The 20,048-nt window shown below is 49.0% G+C and overlaps 7 protein-coding genes across 7 annotated transcripts; 2 read left to right on the forward strand and 5 right to left on the reverse strand.

Moving 5' to 3' along the window:
• Nucleotides 1-514: 514 nt before the first annotated feature.
• N7503_001164 (mannitol-1-phosphate 5-dehydrogenase) lies at nt 515-1,928 on the reverse strand. The gene is made up of 2 exons (XM_057060725.1): nt 670-1,928; nt 515-613 (listed from the first exon to the last, which is right to left on the reverse strand). The coding sequence occupies exons 1-2, from the start codon at nt 1,830-1,832 to the stop codon at nt 589-591; spliced, it is 1,188 nt and encodes a 395-aa protein (XP_056927648.1). The 5' UTR covers nt 1,833-1,928; the 3' UTR covers nt 515-588.
• A 1,201-nt stretch (nt 1,929-3,129) lies between these two features.
• Nucleotides 3,130-4,036, reverse strand: N7503_001165 (SUR7/PalI family protein; the record flags this gene model as incomplete). Its single annotated transcript, XM_057060726.1, has 3 exons — nt 3,130-3,384; nt 3,454-3,837; nt 3,911-4,036. The coding sequence occupies 3 exons, from the start codon at nt 4,034-4,036 to the stop codon at nt 3,130-3,132; spliced, it is 765 nt and encodes a 254-aa protein (XP_056927649.1).
• Nucleotides 4,037-9,295: 5,259 nt separating this feature from the next.
• On the forward strand, nt 9,296-11,558 carry N7503_001166 (putative MFS phosphate transporter; the record flags this gene model as incomplete). The annotated part of the gene is made up of 3 exons (XM_057060727.1): nt 9,296-9,780; nt 9,838-9,980; nt 10,039-11,558. The coding sequence occupies 3 exons, from the start codon at nt 9,296-9,298 to the stop codon at nt 11,556-11,558; spliced, it is 2,148 nt and encodes a 715-aa protein (XP_056927650.1).
• An 826-nt stretch (nt 11,559-12,384) lies between these two features.
• On the forward strand, nt 12,385-13,764 carry N7503_001167 (RCC1 domain-containing protein; the record flags this gene model as incomplete). The annotated part of the gene is made up of 1 exon (XM_057060728.1): nt 12,385-13,764. The coding sequence occupies one exon, from the start codon at nt 12,385-12,387 to the stop codon at nt 13,762-13,764; it is 1,380 nt and encodes a 459-aa protein (XP_056927651.1).
• A 60-nt stretch (nt 13,765-13,824) lies between these two features.
• On the reverse strand, nt 13,825-15,484 carry N7503_001168 (uncharacterized protein; the record flags this gene model as incomplete). The annotated part of the gene is made up of 6 exons (XM_057060729.1): nt 13,825-13,851; nt 13,901-14,017; nt 14,070-14,674; nt 14,742-15,090; nt 15,151-15,312; nt 15,371-15,484. 6 exons carry the CDS (start codon nt 15,482-15,484, stop codon nt 13,825-13,827), a joined length of 1,374 nt encoding a protein of 457 aa, XP_056927652.1.
• A 794-nt stretch (nt 15,485-16,278) lies between these two features.
• N7503_001169 (uncharacterized protein) lies at nt 16,279-17,853 on the reverse strand (the record flags this gene model as incomplete). The annotated part of the gene is made up of 7 exons (XM_057060730.1): nt 16,279-16,376; nt 16,432-16,605; nt 16,656-17,005; nt 17,067-17,192; nt 17,249-17,333; nt 17,397-17,544; nt 17,608-17,853. 7 exons carry the CDS (start codon nt 17,851-17,853, stop codon nt 16,279-16,281), a joined length of 1,227 nt encoding a protein of 408 aa, XP_056927653.1.
• A 660-nt stretch (nt 17,854-18,513) lies between these two features.
• On the reverse strand, nt 18,514-19,560 carry N7503_001170 (uncharacterized protein; the record flags this gene model as incomplete). Its single annotated transcript, XM_057060731.1, has 1 exon — nt 18,514-19,560. One exon carries the CDS (start codon nt 19,558-19,560, stop codon nt 18,514-18,516), a length of 1,047 nt encoding a protein of 348 aa, XP_056927654.1.
• Nucleotides 19,561-20,048: the final 488 nt, after the last annotated feature.

Consider the following 20,048-nt stretch of genomic DNA (forward strand, 5'->3'; position numbering starts at 1 on the left):
GCCTGTGCGGCCACCAATAATTTACATTTTATTTCAGAAACCCCCGCAATTGACTGGTAGGCGCTAGCAGAGGAAGCTTAGTAGTGGTGCATGCTAGTGAAACGGACCTGGGTGCGTAATTGGCTACTCGGTCATTTGAAGGAAAATTACTTTTCCGCACTGAACAGTGTCGGGCAGCAATATAGGAATAATATCCGGTGAGCTGACAGGGTAATTGTCGGATCCATTGTTGGCCAGTCGTCATTTTCTAGATTCTGATATTCAATCCCGCGGGCAGGGCCGGGTTCTAGCATGTTCCAGGGGTGATGCCGGGGTGGGGATGGCACCCTGGAGATTGCGTAGGCATTGCATCAGTGTCGCACGAAACCACATCGTCACGGCAGCAATTGGGAAGAGCAATTAAGAATCATTTTGTCTACAGGATCATCGTTGAGTCATAATCAGTTCATTTGCTAGGCTAATTCATACATGCAAAAATCGTAAGGTCATCAGATAAAAATGAAAAATGAAAAAGACATAAGCCGGTTCACCGTGGCGCCGTGTATGCCCGTATTCCATGCGACAGGAAGAATACACAGAGGAAGCCTCTTAGATGCGGGGCTGACCCGGAGCCCTATAGTTGAACAGTTAGTCTCAACCCAAAGATGCAGGAGGCAGATGTAAACCTACTTTGCCTCGGACTGCACCCGGTCGATCACCTTCACCACGGGCTGGAATAGAGGGTGCTCTCGCTCCAAGCCTGTCAATTGAACAGCAGCATCACTAGGTGAGTTCTCTTTGAGGATCTTGGCCAATTCCACACTCTCCTCATCACCCTCAATGTTCTGGAAGCGCAGCGCCATTTCCACGGATCCCAGCAATGCCTCGAAACGTGCATGGCGCTCCGCCAGTTGTGCGGCAGGTCCAATGAATCGCTCCTTGCGTCCCAGCTTGCGGATCGGGGCCCGACCAACACGCTCGACACTGTCTTCCAAGTAGGGATTGGAGATCCGGCTGATGATAGTCTCGACGTAGCGCTGCTGTTCCGAGGCAGTGATCTCATGCTTGTCAACGATGAGCGAGGCCGTCTCGTTCAGGACATCCCGGACAACACCCTTAATGTAAGAATCACGCATCGCCTCGGCGATGGTTTTCTTTCCGGCATGTGTCCCGTAGTAAGCGGCAGTCGCATGACTGGTGTTGACGGTGAACAGCTTGCGCTCGATATAAGGCTCGAGATGGTCGACCCAGTGAATCGCGGCGATATCGGGGTGTCCCACGTCGCCAAAGGGAGACTTCTCCACGACCCATTCGTAGAACTTCTCGATGCGCACATTGAGTCCGGCGTCGGCAGGCTGTGCAGGCACGATGCGGTCAATGGCCGAGTTGGCAAACTGGGCGCGCTGACCGAGAGTCTCGACTCGGGCCGGGTCAGTCTTGTCCTTGATATGGCCGTGCAGAGCATCGGTGCCACCGATCATGTTCTCGCAGGCAATGACGGCCAGTGGCTTAGGGGTGGATCGGATATCAATACCCTTGGCGATCACCGGAGCAATGAACTTCAGGATGTTGGGTCCCACGGCGCAAGTAACAATATCGGCGGTGGAGATTTCCTGGACCACATCTTCTTCATGGGTCTTGGAGTTGATGGCGCGGTAGTTGGTAATGGTCTTGGTGGTTTCACCCTCCTCACTGACTTCGGTGACTTGGTAGGACTTGGTGGATTGCAAGGCGGAGATGATGTTGTCCATCACATCAATGAAGACAACTTCATAACCGGCCGAGTGAAGGAACTCCGCCACAAAGCCACGGCCGATGTTGCCGCCGCCAAAATGGATCGCTTTCTTACCCATGATTGGACAGTAGGATGGGGATGAAGTAAGGTGGAAGTATAGAGTATAGATCCAAGATCAAGTGCAGTGTAGGATTGGTGGGTAAGAGAAGAGTGTTTGAGGGGAAAAGAGAAAAAGGGGAAATGAGGGGTCTATTTGTATTGAATGACCAAAAGAGAAAGAACGGAATTCTCGTGAGTTTTCCTTGGAACGTCGTTTCCTCTATCAAAAGTGAATGACTTCATCGATTGGGGCGCACGGAACAGGCCTCCGCCTTGTTTCCCAATCAGCAATGAGAACATCATTATGCTTTCTTTTGGTTACGCTTCCATTCTATTCCATGCCCCAACAATCCCATTGATCGTGTAACGGGTTATATAGCATGTACAACCCCTAACATTAGCAGTTGTCCTTGGTACCTAAGATCTAAGATAATTTTCTAATATACCGTATGATACGAACTGGTAAACGAGTCTGTATGGCCTACGTCGGGCACCTAACACGCTTTACGCTTGACCTCATTTGGGTCCAGTATTATCCCTCATGGTCTCTTATGCCATTGTGATTTGTTCATGCGCGTGGGAACTCCCGAGTGCGTACAAAAAATGACCATATTTGTGATCGCGGGAAATCCCGTATCTCATGCGAAACACCTCCGCATTCCCGAGAATCATCGCGCCGAAGTCCAAGGAGGCTTAGCCCTTTCCCCAAACCCCGGGCTTTGGCTGTTCCGGAGCACTGTGTTCCTGCGGCGCTGACTTAGGTGGCATGCGAATCTGATATTCAAATCGCCATGCAGAAAGACCTGAACCTGATCGACCTTCGCCATTCCCCACTTCTTTTAGTACTAAGACGACGGCTGACAGGCCACCAGCCCCAGTTTTCTCCCGTTAGTCGCAGATGAGAACGACTTGGTTCCAAGGTTTATTCGAGTCTACTTTGTCGTCGCGTCTTCCTGTAGTCCCTTACATCTCCGGGCTACATGGCCTAATTGATCCTTTTACCGAGAGAAACTTCCCGATTGTATCCCTTCTATTGGGTACCCATAACTTAGCGCCAAAATTGGGAGAGGATTACTCCATCGTCAAGTCGCCATCCAGGAATACCGTCTAGGCTTGGCTCATTTCCGTCCCCAGTTACTGGTCCATATGTGATTGGTTTGAACACGGGCATTTGGTTTCATTCAGGTGGCATCGTCATCTCATCCCAAATCAATCAATCAAAATCTTGGGCTAGGCTACAATCCGTGGACAAGTTTCCCCGAACCCTGCATCTCATTCCAATTGGGATGTTAGTGCATGAGCGCACAGTCCCGTCGTTACCCCTCCAACTTCTCTAACCCCTCTTCGTCTTCCGGGGGCGACTCCACGTGCGGCCCCCGGACCAGATTCACCAAACTGACGATGCTCCCCGCTAAAAGTAACCCAGCAGCCGCCCAACTCATGCCGAGGAACTTGGTCCCGTAGCTAGCCGACACGTTGGATCCGTCCCCGTGGGCATTGATCAAAGCCACAAATTCAAACGCTACTACCGTCGCAATAATAGACGCTATGCTCATACTCAGGGATCCCAGCTGACAATGGTTAGCTGAATCTGTCTCACCGAGAGAGGTGCGAGCACAGGAAAATGAATTGCTACTTACCACAAAGAATCCAAACTCAAATGGTCCCTGCTGCATCCTCCGCGAGATGAATGACGATACCCGCACGAGGAGAACGGCGCCCACCGCGCTCACGCCGACGCAGTACATTACCGCCATCGCTTGTGTCGTGAGACGGAAGGCGTGGAAGTCGTCGCTGATCACGCGAGGCCATTCTAATGTAGGCCCATGTGTTATGGCTTCCGACCAAGCGTCCGTCGGATCAAATGAGAAAAGAATCTGGCGGTCCGAACACTGCGTCACGTTGCGCGCGCTACCTGGTGCACCGGGTTCGACTGTGTCCAATATCCCTTGGCAGTATGACATAACATGGATGGAATAGAACTCGTGGATCCCGGAGCTGGATCCGCCTTCGGGGGTGTAGAGCTGAGAGAAGTGGATTAGCCTGGGATCTGACTTGGATTTGACGTGGGGGACATGGTCGGAGTGCACAACGTACAGTGAGGATGTCCGCTCCATCGAGCAGGTTCCTTTGCGTGCCTGCGAACAGGCAGAGAAGAGTAAGGATGAACGCGATGAACGCTGCCGCCACAGGGAACAGCCCTTTCAAATTGGGCCGAGACATTTCAGCTGAATGAGGCTATGATTGTCAGTACTGGCAGAGCCTCATCGCCATAGAGACTGCGCTGGAGGTCGAGTACTGACCAACAGAATGAAGGATCAGATAATAAAGAGGCTCTAAACCAAGACTCGAAGCTACTGCAAACAAGTTAGTATGGGGAAAACAAATCATAATCCGAATAACCTACCTCACGACGCTGAGATGAAACCTACCTGATGCACACTCCAAAAATCGGTGACTCTCCAATACCCAGACCCTTTATATCACCACACAGTCCTATCCCATGCATGCACGCCATCATTCTCAGTGTGGGCTAGTAGGCAGGAGCAGGCGAGGCCAGGAGCGCGATCCCACATGTCGGGGGGCTGTCATCACGAGGTTGAAGGATTAATCGTCCGGGGCATGCTCATCGGGGGAACGAGAATGATCGGGTAAGGGTAGGTCCATTATCCGATGGAGATCATGAATTGTGTTTGGTTGGGTTGGAAGGGGTTAACGGGTGGGTTGGGTGAGGAATGTTGCCAGCCACTGGGGATCTTGCACACTGGCAATTCGAGGATGGATGAGGTCACGCGTAATTCAACAATCCTTGGGTCATTGCTTTGCCAGGAATTGTGAATTCTTTTTTTCCTTTGACGATAATTTTCGTGGTACTTGATTTGACTGGTTGTAGATGACCCCCCGACAGGGCGGCTTCTGACATTGAAAATAGCAATCACTAAAAATGCAGCCGGCAAGCTTCCAAGGCTCAATTCTGATTTTTGTAGAAAAAAAAACAATCAAAAGAAAATATATATGTATATATTAGAACGTGGGAAAGGCTGTTGAATGATCTGCATATGCGAAGAGGGGAAGTTGAACGATAACCACCAAGAGGAATTGGGTCAGATATGGTCTCTCTGTTTAACGATTAAGACCCACGAGTTGTAGAGCTAGCCTTGACACTGCTATGTGTAGACAGGGGGTAATGTTCAATAGTCATGCAGCAGACCCACGAGGCAGCTGGACGTCAATTCAACTGAGAAACATAAACTCAGGTATGTGACACCCCTACAGTAGGGGCTTCTGAGTTGATAATTCTTATCACTATTGTTTATTGAGAGCCCAGGTGGGTTCCTTCTAGTCGGTATACAGTGCGGCAGTGGGAACGGTGGTGGTGAGATATATTCTTCTTGGACAAGGATGAAGCTGTTCATGATTCAATTTTTCATGTCGTACGTGACCACCTTCCATGGACTGCAATTTGAATTTCTCCAATTTATTGACCGTGTTATTTTTCATTCATGATTTGAAATTTAACACGATTGATCATTAAAATATGGCGCGCCTCGCTACTTATCCACAGATAGGCTATAATCGCATATCATTAGTCATGAACACATACAGGACTCATGCTTGTCGTGAAGCACGTTCCAACATCGGAGGGTCTTCCCTTGATGCTTGAATCGCCGATCATACCATATTGCAACACTTCCTACCATTCATTTCCGTGGAAAGTAGTGGCCAACGGAGTGGATATGAGATGGCCGAACATCAGGTCTTGTCTACACGAAAAGCCAAGGAAAGGCATGGGCTCAATCTATTTACATATTTGAACAAAATTGAGTAATTTGAAAACCCGCCCCAGATTTCAGGCTTCTCGTCCAGTTCGAGCAAAAAGTATGACGTGGCTCGGAAAGACAAGACAGAAGATACCCTGAGCTCCTGTGATCGGTCATCACGAAAGAACGTGTCGGCTCCACGTCTTGGTAGATCATGAAGCACAGCCTGAAGTTTCATGATGTTGCGACAACAATGAATAACCTATTCACATATTGCACTGTTTCATACCAGGTCCTTGTTTGGGATTATAAGCACATGTCCTCTCGATTCTTTTGTGCTGGATATCTGACTAAAATGCCTATGAATTTCTGCAACCGAACCACTCTTGGCCTTCGGTTATTTGGTGCTGGAAGGTCAGATCTTGCCTGTTGAAGATAGTCACGCCTCCTCGTTGACTGCAAGCGTTAGATCATCGAGTTAAGTTAATTGCACATGCCCGAGAAGAGTAACAAATGGCTGGAATAGATCTGTCTGCTTGGTGATTGATAGAAATGCCTTTGTGGGGATCTCCAAAGTGTGCTCGGTCCTGTGGCGGATTGAAAAGTACGCAAATAGACTCGGGTTGGGACACGGTCTAAATTGTAAGGTTGGTAATGGGTATTCCCGAACCAGGAGAGGGTACTTATATGCTTCTTAATGCTGACTTGGAGTCTTCTTAGGTATAGTATTCCACCGTTGGCTTATGAAGAATTAATGATTCGGACTATCCCGGCAATCGCGAGAAATAGGCTTTAGTTTGAATCTGGTCTCATTTTCACTTGATTTCCATTACCAAGTCTATCCATTCAGCCTTTTGCAGTTTGAATGCTGTATGCCATCTGGAAAATATAAGTAGGTGACGTCTTTGATTCGCATAACCATCTCCATGTTCAAGGAGATTGACCGCCGCTTTTACTAGAGCAGTCAAACACCTCGAGTTGAATATTTGTGTCTAGGTGGCGGAAAACCGGTGGCGGCGCATGAGGCGAGGTCTGGACTTTTGACTGGTTTCTCAGGCATCAAAGTTCGCGCTGGACCTCGGCTCCAGTGGTGGCGGCCAACCAATGAGATTTTGAGAACTCAACGGTACCTCCTGACCATGGCTACTTCTTCTACGGTTTCATTTGATCATGATTTTTCGAGGCCTCTTCACTGTATTTGCAATTCCCGTCTAGTCTTGCAAGCCCAGTGATGGTGCTTCCAAGGTTGTTCAATACCCTTTCATGATCAAGAAATGCATTTGGGCCGTTCTCAGCATGTGTTAACTTGACAACAAGATCCAGGGATGGAATTGACGAAGTATGATAAATTATCGAACCACTCATCACCTTTATATCGCCCACCTGAATGGTGAGAGTCATTCACATACATGATAATGAGGGGGCATTCGAATCAAGAGGTGGATGGCGCTGGAATGTAACGGCGACATGGGCTGATATCATCCACGGGTAGGGTAGGTAGCAGTGTTACGTAGACTAGCAAATCCCGTAGAATTTGCTGCATGAAGAATAATGTTTTTATGTATTGTTCTTTCTGTACGGAGTACGGATCCTCATGCTCGGATTATTAAATGAAGCCTGTTTAATTCTCTCCACTGTCGGGCAAGAATTTCCCGGTTGAATTCGCTCACGATCAATACATTGATCGGCATCTTTTTCTAGATGCATGGTAGAGTCAGGGGTAAGAAAGAAATACAAGGAAATGTGCCGCTTTTCCGATGCCATCAGCCAAAACAGGGGGGGGGGGGGGAGCCCTTGTTTACAAATTCCGGTCTATGTTGTTAGTTGCCGATCTTCGCGCCCGTCTCATACAGTCGGGGCGCTGTTTCCCCAAAAGGGATATGCAGTAGGCAGGAGAACTTGTGTGACTTGGCTTTGGTAATTATTCAAGGGCCTGGGACATACGATGTATACACCTTTACTCACATCAGGACAAAATAGCACGAAACTCATAGCCTCCGGGCTTCAATGATCCCAAGCCGAAACAAGAAGGTAAGCGCTTGCCCCAGTGAGGCAATCTTCTAGAAACCGGCCGAGCCCCTAAAGGCGCGATCATAGACAGCGGGTGGCGGTGCCTTCGGCTCGGTTAGATCGGTATCCCTTGGGGCACAGAGAAGTACACATGTCATTCCTGTCAGCTCTTATTGGTTGAAGTGTAAGCTGCTTGACGATCTTCTAGTTAGCTCCGGGTGCAAGCTCCTGGAGCTCAGGTAAACAAAGTTTGATACACCCGTGTCAGCTTCTGGTGGGTACTGGACAGCCTTCTCGCAACACGAAGTGAACCAACCAGACTCCCATGAGTTGTAGTGACCAGGCTGGAATGAACATGTCCAAGTGGTGACCGATCAAAGATCGAAAGTCAAAAAAAAAAAAGCGAAAACTAAAAAGTAACAAGCTCAAAATGTTTAATCTTTAATCGGATAGCTCTGGAAGAAAGCCCATTGGTCTCCAATTTTCCTTTCGGTTAGTGCGGTAACGGCAAAGAGATCACGCGAGTGCAATTATGTACTCGTTCAGTAGTCCCACATTCTGTCACAAAAATCCAACGGTTCAGTGGAGCTAGGGCATGCGGCAAGTACAAGCGCGGCAGAGCAAGAGACTTGACACAGAGCAAATCCACCGTGCAAGCCCCATGCGACGCGCAAAGTAGGGCCAAGAGGCCGAGATTGCAGGACAATTCCGCCATTTGAATCCCCATTAGATAAGGGAGGGGGTACCCAAAGGAGTCCACCGGCGCTAAGGGTACCATGTGCGCGCATCCGGGGATATGACTGGCCGATGGGGCACCTTTCCCCCAGATGCTAGCGTGGAGTTAAAAAAAGCCAACCAGCGACGTCAGATCTCGAGGGTCTGAACCTGCACGGGGATCCATTGCTGCACCTAACCACTAGGCCAAATGATGCAACTCCGGGTGATCCGCACTAGTAACAGAAAGGAAAGTGCGCACGTGGGCACATGCGAGCTGCCATTGCATGAGAAGATTGGGAGAAATCGAAGGTTCCCCGGACAATCAAGGGGGGTCGTCATTGAGATCGACCGATACGAGTGCTGATCTGTTGGATAATTGCTTTTTCGGGGCGAACATGGGCTGAACTGTGCATTCTTGGATCCTGACAGGACCTCACGCGAGCAATTTTGTCGGTCTGGGGCTAATCGCTAGTTGTGATGGAGTCGGAGTCTGAGCTGCTTGCTTCCCCACTTCGCCGATCCCCGATGCCCAGTATCGCAGGCGGTGAATTCTCTGGGCGCAGAGATTGAGTTATTCTGCCACCACGTGCGGTGATGATTGGTGTAGATTTCTCATGTGGCTCCATCAGGGTCCACTTGCACCTTCTGTTTTCGTGCGAGTGCGAACCGCAGGTAAAGAAGTCTCTGATGGGCGGGTTTCTTGCCTTTTTCTTGGTTTTTGGTTAAACGAAGCTGCGAGAATGAGTGGAGCTTGCCACTTTACCATTAAGGCTGACTGGAGCGGGGCCCAGTCTCTTCCGTGAATCCCGTTACCTTTTTTTCCCAAAAAATATAAGATCTTGAAGTCCACACCGGATTTGGCTCGGTCACCCCGAATTTTTTTTTGTGGTCAAACCACCATCTTCTTTGCATCCCCCTCCTCGAACCTCCCTTCGGTTTGGACCACCGTCCACAGCCAATCCTCGCTTGATTGCATCAAGCTTCACACTTCGCCATGGCCGACTTTGGATTACGGGCCCCTCATGGGCCTGACATGACTGGCACCCACAACCCGTTGGAGGATATGGATACTCATGAAAGGGGGGCTTTTGACGAATTGATTCGTCCGGACGACAGCTATACAAAGGATGGAACATACTGGGCAGATTTGCCACTCGGTCAAAAGATCAAGTTCGTCGGCTCTTACGATGCCGCAGAGACTAGGCGAGAACTGGCCAGCATCTGGGAGATGATCAAGGTTGATCCCCTCTCGCCCGTCTCATATTACTTCCGCAATATGGTCCTGCCTGGTGCGGGTCTGGGTTTGGAGGGTTATGTGCTGTTCTCCATCGGCAACATCAAGCCGCTGTTCGAGAAGACATTCCCCGATTGTTGGGATACCGCCACCACGTGTAACCAGCAGTGGATCAATGCGGTCGATTATTTGGAAATCATTGGTATCATTTTCGGTCAGATTCTGGTCGGAATCATTGGTGATTGGTAGGTCACGCGAGCACAGGAAGGAAAGAGAAATTAAGAAGACTGACAAAGATACAGGTTGGGACGTCGGTGGGGTTTGATTCAGGATGCTTCCATCATGTTTCTCGGTTTGATTATGCTCACGGCTGCGTGGGGTACCACCATGAATGGATGGGTGATTTGCTATGCCTGGTCGCTGTTCTTTTACAGTATCGGAGTTGGTAAGTGGGCTCTCGGGATTCACTCTGGACAAGAAGGGCTCAACTAACCAAATACTAGGCGGCGAATACCCGATGACTGCCACCAGCGGTATGGAGAACGCAGTGGGCTCCGGCAAGATCTCGACCAAGGAGGACCGCCTCCACCGAGGCCGCAAGGTTACCAGCGCTTTCCTGATGCAGGGCTGGGGTCAATTCTTCAACCAGGCTCTGCTGATTATCCTTCTGTTGATTTTCCACCACGGCAGTGGCAACAACCCCTACTCCGCCGTTTCGACCCAATGGACATACCGTATCTCCTTCGCTCTCCCGGCCGCTGGAACCCTGTGGCTTGTCTACTACCGTGCCTACCACATGAAGGCGGCGAGTAAGCAATTGACCGCCGCGAAAAAGAAGTCGTCAGTCACTGGTTATGACGTTGACTCTCTGCGTCTCACTTTCAAGTACTTCGGTCCTCGTCTGATTGCAACTGCGGGTGGATGGTTCTGTAACGATGTGTTCTTCTACGGCAACAAGCTGTTCCAGAGCGAATTCATCTCTGTGATCAGTCCATCCACCGACTCAATCATGCCCACTTGGTTGTGGAGCTTGGTGAACGTGGGTGTCTCCCTGGTCGGCTACTACTGTGCTTCCTTCGTCATCGACAACAAGCTCTACGGTCGCAAGTGGATGCAGACATTCGGTTTCTTGATGTGCTTTGTCTTGTTTGTAGTGCCCGCATTCCATTACGAGTACTACACCTCGGCCGAACACATCAAGGAGTTCCAGGCCATGTACTTCCTCAGCTCGTTTTTCAACCAGTTTGGCCCGAACAGTGTGACCTTCCTGGTGGCTGCGGAGGTTTACCCCACGCCCATTCGTGCCACTGCTCACGGTCTCTCCGCTGCAGCTGGTAAATCCGGTGCTCTTCTGGCCGCTGTTCTCTACAACTACATCTCCGATCAAACCAAATTTTTGGTTGTTCCCTGGTTTGGCTTGGCTGGTGTTGTTTTGACTTTGGCCTTCCTGCCGGATACCACTGGTCTGGATTTGAAGGAGCAGGAGCGTCGCTGGCAGTACCTCCGGGAGGGCCGGGAGCAAGAATACCATGGCCCTGCAGTCCACCCCAAGCACCTTTCTTGGTATGAGCGCTTTGTCCTGCGTCTCGACCGCAACTACGATGCCGAGCAGGACTACCAGCACAAGGTTGAGGAGTACCGCCTGGAGTGGGAGGCTGCCATGGCCTCGAAGTATGCTGAGAAGGAAGTCGGCGATGACAGCGTCGATGACACCGATGACTCGCTGCTCGAGGGCCATGTTCACACTTACTTCCACCGGACCAGCCCCATGTTCAAAGGCATGAGCCCCATGGAGAAGCCTGGATCCTCCAACCGGAAGGATGACTTTACCTTGCCGCCCGCTGCCGAGGTGGACGAAGAGGCCTACACCAATGCCGAGCGGCACGACAACCCCGCAAACGTGCCCGCCGCTTCTGAGCAACAAAATACATCATCCAATGCCAACGGGCATGCTTATACCAGCGAGCAGCGCACGCTCTCCGGCGAGTCAAATACCTTCTCGTCGAGTGAAAAACACTCATAGAGGAATGATCAGACGAGATCTTCCAGTACATATTCCATACATTTTTGGCAGGCTTGTTTTATTTTTATTTTGGGACGTTAGGAAAAGTGTTCTTGGGCTGTTTATATTTGATCAAGCGGATCACCGCTTGCTTTGGACATTGCATGACTTGCATTGATTTGGCGCCTGTTTATAATTAGATGTTGATACCTTCACATACCCAGCTTCGGCTTGAATGATCATGGATTCCATTGATTGGAATCTAGTCTCGAATTTCATTTTTCTCCTTGTAAAATGTCGCAATCTAGAACTTCAAGCCCTGGAGTGTGGGACATGGCAATTGACTTTTCAAAATCCCAAAGTTGCCGTATTCCTCGGAAGACCCTTCGGAACTCGGCCGGCTTAAGCTTACTGACCCCATATCTAGTCAAAGCCCGACGAATCATAGATTCCATTTCTATGGAGGCAATGACAACTGCAATCATGTCCCAAAGTAACCGCGGAGAAATCCCAAAACGCCGATCTGATAAGTGTTTCAATTGGGGGAAATGTCAGTATGGATGGACTGGTCAACCTATTCAACGAGCCAAGTAGGAATGAATGGATCAGATCCTGCACGAAATTTATACCTCGTACTGGATTGGAGATAGATGCCGCCGCATTATATCTGTTAATCGCAGCAATCAGATTATGTAATATGGAGCGGCAAGTGGTGGGCGCCAAAAGGGAATTACCATTGGATCGTGGAACCCGACATGAAGCATCGTCCTCAGCTATACGACGCCAATGTTCTGCAAATATACCGAGGAGAAGGTTGGAAAGTGAATTAAAATCAACAGGAAAGAAAATGAAGCTCCTCGCCTTCGGCTCCAACGGGTCCGGTCAATTAGGTCTTGGCCACACAGAAGATGTGTCTACCCCAACACAATGCCTCTTCACACCATTTGCAGCATTTACTGGGGATCAAGATCAGGGCTCAGTCGGCCAAGTGAAAGACGAAATTGCTCAAATTGTTGCTGGAGGGAACCATACACTCCTCTTAACGCGACAGGGTCATGTCTATGCGGCCGGGGACAATTCTGATGGACGCTGCGGTCCAGATACGCACATTGACTTTTCAAAGGACCAATTGAAAGCCAATACAGAGAAAATCCGAAATGAAGAGAAGAATATTTTACGATTCCAGCGTGTAATTATCACGGACCACACTACTGGATGCACCGTTGACACGTTTAAGTCCGTTTCCGCGACATGGGAGGCGTCTATCCTCGTCGCCGATGTATCATCACAAACCCATTCTTCTGATAAGCATAGTGATCTCACCATCCACAATGATAAAGTCTTTGTCCAGGGATCGGCTCTGAAAGGCGAACTCGGCCTCGGAGATAGCACCATGAGACACGGTATGTCCGTTACACCGGGTACATCGATATCTAAGTTCCCACCACTTGGCACCACAGTCTCTGCGCTAGCCAGCGGGATGGGACACTCGGTTGCCATCCTCTCGAATGGAGATGTCTACGGATGGGGTGCGTCTCGAAAGGGTCAGCTGGGCGAGGGACTGAAGGGGGCAAAGATTATATGGTCGCCAATGCAGATCTTGGGGATTCCGTTTCCAGCGACAGGCGCTGTGTGTGGGCGGGAGTTTACGGTTGTGATTGGCAGGCGAGAGAAAGGGGAGTTTTTGGTTCTTGGTGATAAGAAAAATCGGTGGGGAATTTTGGATGTGAATGATTCCGATGCTTTACGGGTACGGATACGAGGTGAAGAAGGTGTAGGAGCTAGTGTGGATTCTTTCTGTGTTCCTTCTGCTAGTGTTAGGGGTGGGGCTGCATTGTGGGGGGTGGAGGATATCGGGGCAAGTTGGCATGGGATTTATGTCCATGTGGCTGCGCTAGCTGAAGGTTCTTCGTCCCCTGCCGTTGCGAAGAAGAGTTCGCTTGTTGCCTGGGGCCGCAATGATCGCGGCCAACTTCCGCCGCCTGGTCTTCCTGCTTTGGATAGAATTGCCGTTGGTAGTGAACATGTCCTTGCACTCTTGCGGGATGGGTCCGTGGCGGCTTTTGGGTGGGGCGAGCACGGAAACTGTGGACCGGATACGAATTCCGACGGCAATGTGGCCGGCACGTTCAAGGTGATTTCGGTACCGAATGCTGTTTATAATGCTGGTGAAAGGGTTATTGGGGTTGGGGCTGGATGTGCGACGAGTTGGGTGATTGTGGATTGATCACAACTTGGTACCTGCACCTGAAAGGAGTTGATGTTGACATTATTTGAGTAACAAAGTCTAGTCAAAGAGACCCATGCCGCGAACCTGTGCACCATTAGACAAATCAGTCCCGCAGATATAATGGAAGACTTACCTGTGATATGCGTTGCGTTGGGGGGATGCCCAGGTCATCCTCTGCTGTCTGATCTTTTCGTCGTTTTGGCTTCGGGAAATCTGGTTCCGCGTCACGGAGGGTTCCTTCGAGTGGCGTCTAAGTTGCATCAGCTACACAATCCTTCAGTCTAATAGACGCTTCAACATACCTGACCCGTTGCATCCCACCCAAGAATATCCTGCGGCTCTTCATTGGTAATCATTTCATCCCATCGATCATCATCTTGTGACACAAAGAGGCTATCAAACTCCACCGATTCTGATGCTGCCGATGCCGAGGGTCTGTCCATAGGGGAATTACGAGAAAGACGGTCCTGCGTCGACGACCCATGCAGCGGACGTAGAGGCCTATTCCGCGGGGGAGGGGGTGGCATCGGTGTATTCTCCGTCATAGCACGGAATGAAGCATCTCTTGTCGAGACCTGGGCAGTTGTAGATACAGGAGCGGCCGTCCGCCGCGAGAGCTGCGGCATTGTCGCCCGTGATGAAGACGGTGTGTCGTCGGGGTCTGCTTCGCCGCGAGTCATGAGAGTGAACTCCGCTTTTATACCTGGTATGTCGTAGGTAAGTTGCATTGGCTTGCAGGGTCGGGTATACTGTGCTGACATTGTGGCCATTCCCGTTTCAGCATGAAACACTACTGCTTTAAAGTCTTTCAGATTGATAGTGATGTGCATGTTGTCTTCCACGGAAAATTCTTCAAAATCCGCCTTTGTGGCGGCAACTGAGGTGTGTATCGGATTTTTAAGAAGTTCTGTAGACAGCATTAGATGTGTCAAGATGAAAGTTTTCAGAGACCAGAGTCTTGAATAATCGCGTACCATCTCCATCCGTAATTTTTTTCGTAAAGCTCGTGAAAACAGCTTGTTCATCATCGCCGTACATATCTAGCTGTTCTGCAGATGCGCTGAAATGATCGACGATCTGCTTCAAATATCGAGGATCCGCAGACCACTTGCTCGTTGTGCTGCTCGGATCAAATATGGCATGCTGAATCGCAGCCGGCTCATAAGTCAGCTTGTATGATTTGATCACACCCATGGCGCAGTCCATCCTGATATTCAGTCGGCATTGCGTCTGGTGGTAGTCTTCATGAAGTTCTACATGACAAGCTTCTATCGCTGTCTCTTTGCCACGATCGATTTTCCCCCGGAAAACGGAAAGCAGTGCCTAAGATATAAGGTTAGTGTTCACGCTCCAATACAAGACCAGGCTTGGTCTTTCACATGCCTTGAGCAGTATTTGACAATAAAACCGATCACCGCCCTGACCATGGAACGAATACCCATTGCTTCTGCTCACACTGAACTCGTACTTCTGGAAAAATTCTTCCCTGTCACACACAAAAGAGGCAAATGCCGTCTTTGTGGAATTAAGGGCACTCAGTCGGAGCTGAATTTAGGAGTCAGCACCGGTGTTTCTGATGGCAGGTCAACGTGAGGGGGTTTACAAGATCCGGCTCGGCCTCGAGGGCAACGGTATCGCTGAATTTAGCAAGGCATATGAAGATCTCATGGAACCGAACAATGGCATCTGGGTCCAGGGTAAAAGCCAGAGACGTCATTTCGGATTATGTGACGTCTGTTGTGCAATGGCCATTGGTTATCGATCTGACGAGATCTGCAGACTAACGTTGTCGCGTCAAGTCACGACAAACGCGGATTACATAAGCGTTTACCATCTGCCTCAAATGTGGATTGAAAAGAGAAACATCCAAAGGTAAACCTTGGAAGTTGAAGGTCCACTGCAAAGTTCCTTGATGTGTGTTAAGTCATTGCTGAAACCCTCTGAAAATGAAAGTTCGAAGGCAGATGTATATGCAGTGACACATAATAACATATTATGTATGTTCGAACGAATTATGTCGTTGGTAATATATAGCACGCAATATCTTCCACACACTCGTGTAAAAGTTTCCTATGAGAATGGAAATGCAGTATGCCTAATTGACTCTATGCACGCTGTTCGTTCAACATAGGTCATCAATCAAATATTTCACGGCACGCCTCAAAAAACTGTTTACTGAATGGCTTCGCATCTATCAGAGCTCCGATTCGAGGAGAGAGGACTATGCTACAGTCCCCTAGATTGAAATTAAACAGATTCTGTAGGGTTCCTGGAGAAACTCATCGTTCGAGTAGAGATACTCGATTCATCCAAGGTAGGTTCTCGGCTTGGACTCAAAATAGACATGGCTCGAAGCGCAGCACGAATATCTCCCTTGCTGCGCGCCTTCCAGGATGGATAGCCCTCCTGGCTGAGCGGAAACATTACGAGATTTTCTGGACGGCTCATGAAGTCTTCCACATTTGGCGGAGGAGTGGCTGTGATTATATCAAGCTCTTTTGCAATCTGACGTCAATATGTGGTGAGTGGGAGGTCGTTGACGTCCTCTCCGAAGGGGTTTTCGATCTCGCTGCCGATGGTGAGCAGGCCGATAATTATATACGCCGCAACTGTAAAGACGACGTTAGTGACACTATCTAGGATTGCATACCCTGGTGGGCTTACCCATAGAAGCGGGAATCGTGGTCCAGTGCAAAAATTTGTAGATTTGAAATGGAAGAAGCATCACATAAATCCAAGAGATTTGCGAGATTGAAATGCTATATGCTGCAGGTAAAGGGGTGTCTAGTACACGCTCTGTTCCAGTCAATATTTCATTCAGCGTGGAAATCATCGTCACTACGCGATGTGGTCAGTGATCTCCAGTCTGAGAGACTTGTCGCACCTACATGCTTGGCCCTGGTATTGAGCCAGGGAGAGCGTGCCATTTTTCACACACGATTCAATATAAGCAGATAAGTGGATCAGGATCTCGATGGGAAGATGTCCTAGTGGTTTCTTCGACCTCTTGATCAGTTTTCGTGGATTGGATTTGGCAAACGAGAGCCCTAGATACTCTCCAACGGATTTCCATAGTGTCTTTGATGAGGGGTGCATGACACTGCGGTCATGGGCTTGACTGGCAAACGTATCCAAATGGGCGACGAGGCCCGCCAAATCCTCGTATGCCACATCAGGTTTGAAGCGAAGTTTGTGTTTCAAAGCGACAGCAAATGCGAGGATGAGGTTCAAGGCAGACCTATGCATGGTAGTTATTCATCCATCAATGATCCAACAGCATCGAAATGGGCTTTACATACCGCTTCCTTAGTATATCAACTTTTCCATCCTCTCCCTCTCTTTCGCCGAAATGCACCCAGATGATGCGAGATAAGTTGCGCGAGGTCTGTATCAGCGAGGCCCAGTACTTGCGTCCGTCTGCCCATCTGAGTCACGTCAATATTAGCCACTAAGTGGGCGTTGGATCAGCTCGATCAGCTACCTTTCGTAAGCATTAGAACCACGGAACGACAATGACAAGCCCACCACGAAACCAAGAACAGTGAGCAGGATATTGTTTATGCCCACTACTTCACCCATGGGGTAGATATGAGTCAGCGTCTGCTCCGTACTCATGAGAGATTACTTACGATTGTGATAAAAATGAGAAATGCAGGTGATCAGAGTCGCCCAGCCACCGACTAGAAATAGTGGCAAGATCATTTGAGGCATTATACTCCCTTGAACTCGCATGACAATCGGCCATTTAGAGTGTTTAGTCATGTTCCGGGGCCCGTGCTATGTACCAAATCTCGTCATCAGACGTAAACTTGTCGTGGCTCTTTGCAAAGGTCCACATACAAAGTATCGCTCTATCTCGCCTCTATCCTGCACGGGGAACTGTGAGTCCCTCGAGTCCGCCAAATTCTCTAGGAAACTTGGCTGTCGTGACAGTCTGTCAATGAAATCACGCTCTTTTGATTTATATGTTGGTGAAGCGGGGTCGTCTTTATCTCCGTGTACATCGACTGCGAGTGAGGTAGTGCCATAGCCATTGCGCATAGATGCTGGAGCCTCATAAGCTGGAGCGGAGCCATCGTCCGACATGATTCGAAGTTAACTTCTAGTGAAAGAGAGATAAAGAGAGATTGAAGAGAGAAAATTTATCAAAGGGAATCAGTTGGCGGAACCAGTATTTTAACATGGATAGATACGCACAATAGAGCTAGACTGAAACAAGGGACCTGAGAATATGAAGACTTATCAAACGCGGAGAGTTTCAATGTTGGTGAAACTACGTCATGCAGTTGCTGTTCTGTTGCGATCTACGACTGTACTCGATCCTTTAGACCGGGTCACGCCGTAGCATACGTTAGGTGTGACCACGCCACTTGCCGACTTAGGACCCAGTCATAGCTACGCCAAGAGAACTAAATCTAATCAACAGATTGAAAGTATCTGAGTGGACAAAACTTATTTGGATATGATTCTGTCAGGCGTTATTAGGCTGTAGATCTATCAACTCCGCAAAGAGCGGGGGAAAGCCCCAAATGCTCAATCAAATTGATTTCTTTGCTTATTATTCCAGAACACCTTTCTTTGAGACTTGGGGAATATAGATAGAAGCATATATAGAAGTATAGAATACTTTGTTCCTCGTTCATTCATCGATAGCTCGATTTGAGAGCCAAGTCTCCCATTCAGGAATCTTCCGATTTGCAAACGCGTCATCCCCCCAAGCATTGTCCCATGACATAATATCCTTTGTCAAAAACTTAAGTACTGGCCCCGGAAAGTCAAAATGCCCATGTCTTGAGCTTTTCTTTTTAATTTTGCCAAGATATCGCACAGCATATTGTATTGGTCAACTGGGCCTCTGCCACCTCCCCCTCGTTTACCCAATTTGTAAACGAGGTTATCCTTCTTTCCTGCTCCAAAAAGACTTACGTACTCCTTCATCAACATGCAGGTCTGGTCAACCACCTTGAGAACCTTTTCAGGCGTTCCAAGGGACTCGTCGTCTCTTCCTCCTGAAAACCTTTCTACGAAGGTCTCCAAGACTTTCTCAAATGTAGACTGCAGACTAATGTTGTTTTGGTATATGGTCTTCCCTTCACCTTTACGCAGGAATCTTGACCAAGCGACGTTACTGACAACTGTCTTCTGCAGTCGCCTCTGGCAGCGGAAGAACCAATGACCCAGGTATGCAATACTGTCTGCTTTAAGCACGTGTTCGTCAATCCATTCTGTCGGAAAGAAGGCCTCTCCCTCAAGGGTTTGTATGTCACACTGTAACCGGTATTCTGCTCTCCAGAAGCGAAAAAGTCGGAAAATAGAACGTTGTAATGTACGAAATGTGTTCCGGGGAAGAGCAATCACATCATCCATTGGCGGGAAAGACGGGAAGGCCTTTGATATCTCAGAGGGGCTCACCGTACTGTGGAACTCGCTCATATACTCTGGTCTTTGAGTTCCAGATTGTTTGAACATCCAGTTTGGAATGTGAAGACAGCGATCGCGGGGCGCATACCGTCTGTCCTGCAGAAGTATTTCGATCAGGTCAGATAGAGACTGTGGCGGCTCAATCTCCGTTCCTGCTTTTGCAATCCAAACTGGGAATTTTGCGCAAAGGTTTCTGAGTGCAATGGTCTCTGCTTCGCTGCTGACGAAATCGCTGTCCTCCGGAATCCACATGTTGCTGCTAGTAAGAATGCCGATCATTTCTTTGACCAGTTCTCTGGCATAGTCCATATGGCCACTGGTCACCATGGCAGATACTACCACAGCAGCTGCTTGCTCAAGATCTAGACGCATTCTTGTAAAAATCAATCTTTTCAAGTCAGTCCAAGTGATTCTGGCGCGACAGGCATTTATATTCTCCAGAAACCGCTTCTCATGCCCGGAGAGGTTTGTTCGAGCATAATATGTATTGACAGCTGGACTATTCTGGAAATGTGTGGTTGCTCACAAGTTGAGGATTTCCAGTCCAGTCATGCTGTAGATAATCGTCAAAATCATCGATACTTGGCAGTACAACAGACTGCAGTGGTTCTTGCAGGCCGGACATACTATCGATCGCCCGTGGACGACCCCTTGGCGCTGGCCTGCTTCTGCTAATGATCATGCCAAGCCATGTTTGAAGGGTGTATGGGAGGTGCACAGTGTCTGGCATGCTGTAGATTATGTGAATTGGCTGCTCACCTTCAGCTGTTGTGCCCAGAAAATACAATTAGTAATACCCCAGGGCAAGATGTCATTCATCAATGGCTTGTCGTGACAAGATCACAAGGTTCAATTTGACT

Source organism: Penicillium pulvis (assembly GCF_028828015.1).
Source record: "Penicillium pulvis strain IBT 33274 chromosome Unknown contig_10_segment0_segment0, whole genome shotgun sequence".
Taxonomy (NCBI): Eukaryota; Fungi; Ascomycota; class Eurotiomycetes; order Eurotiales; family Aspergillaceae; genus Penicillium; species Penicillium pulvis.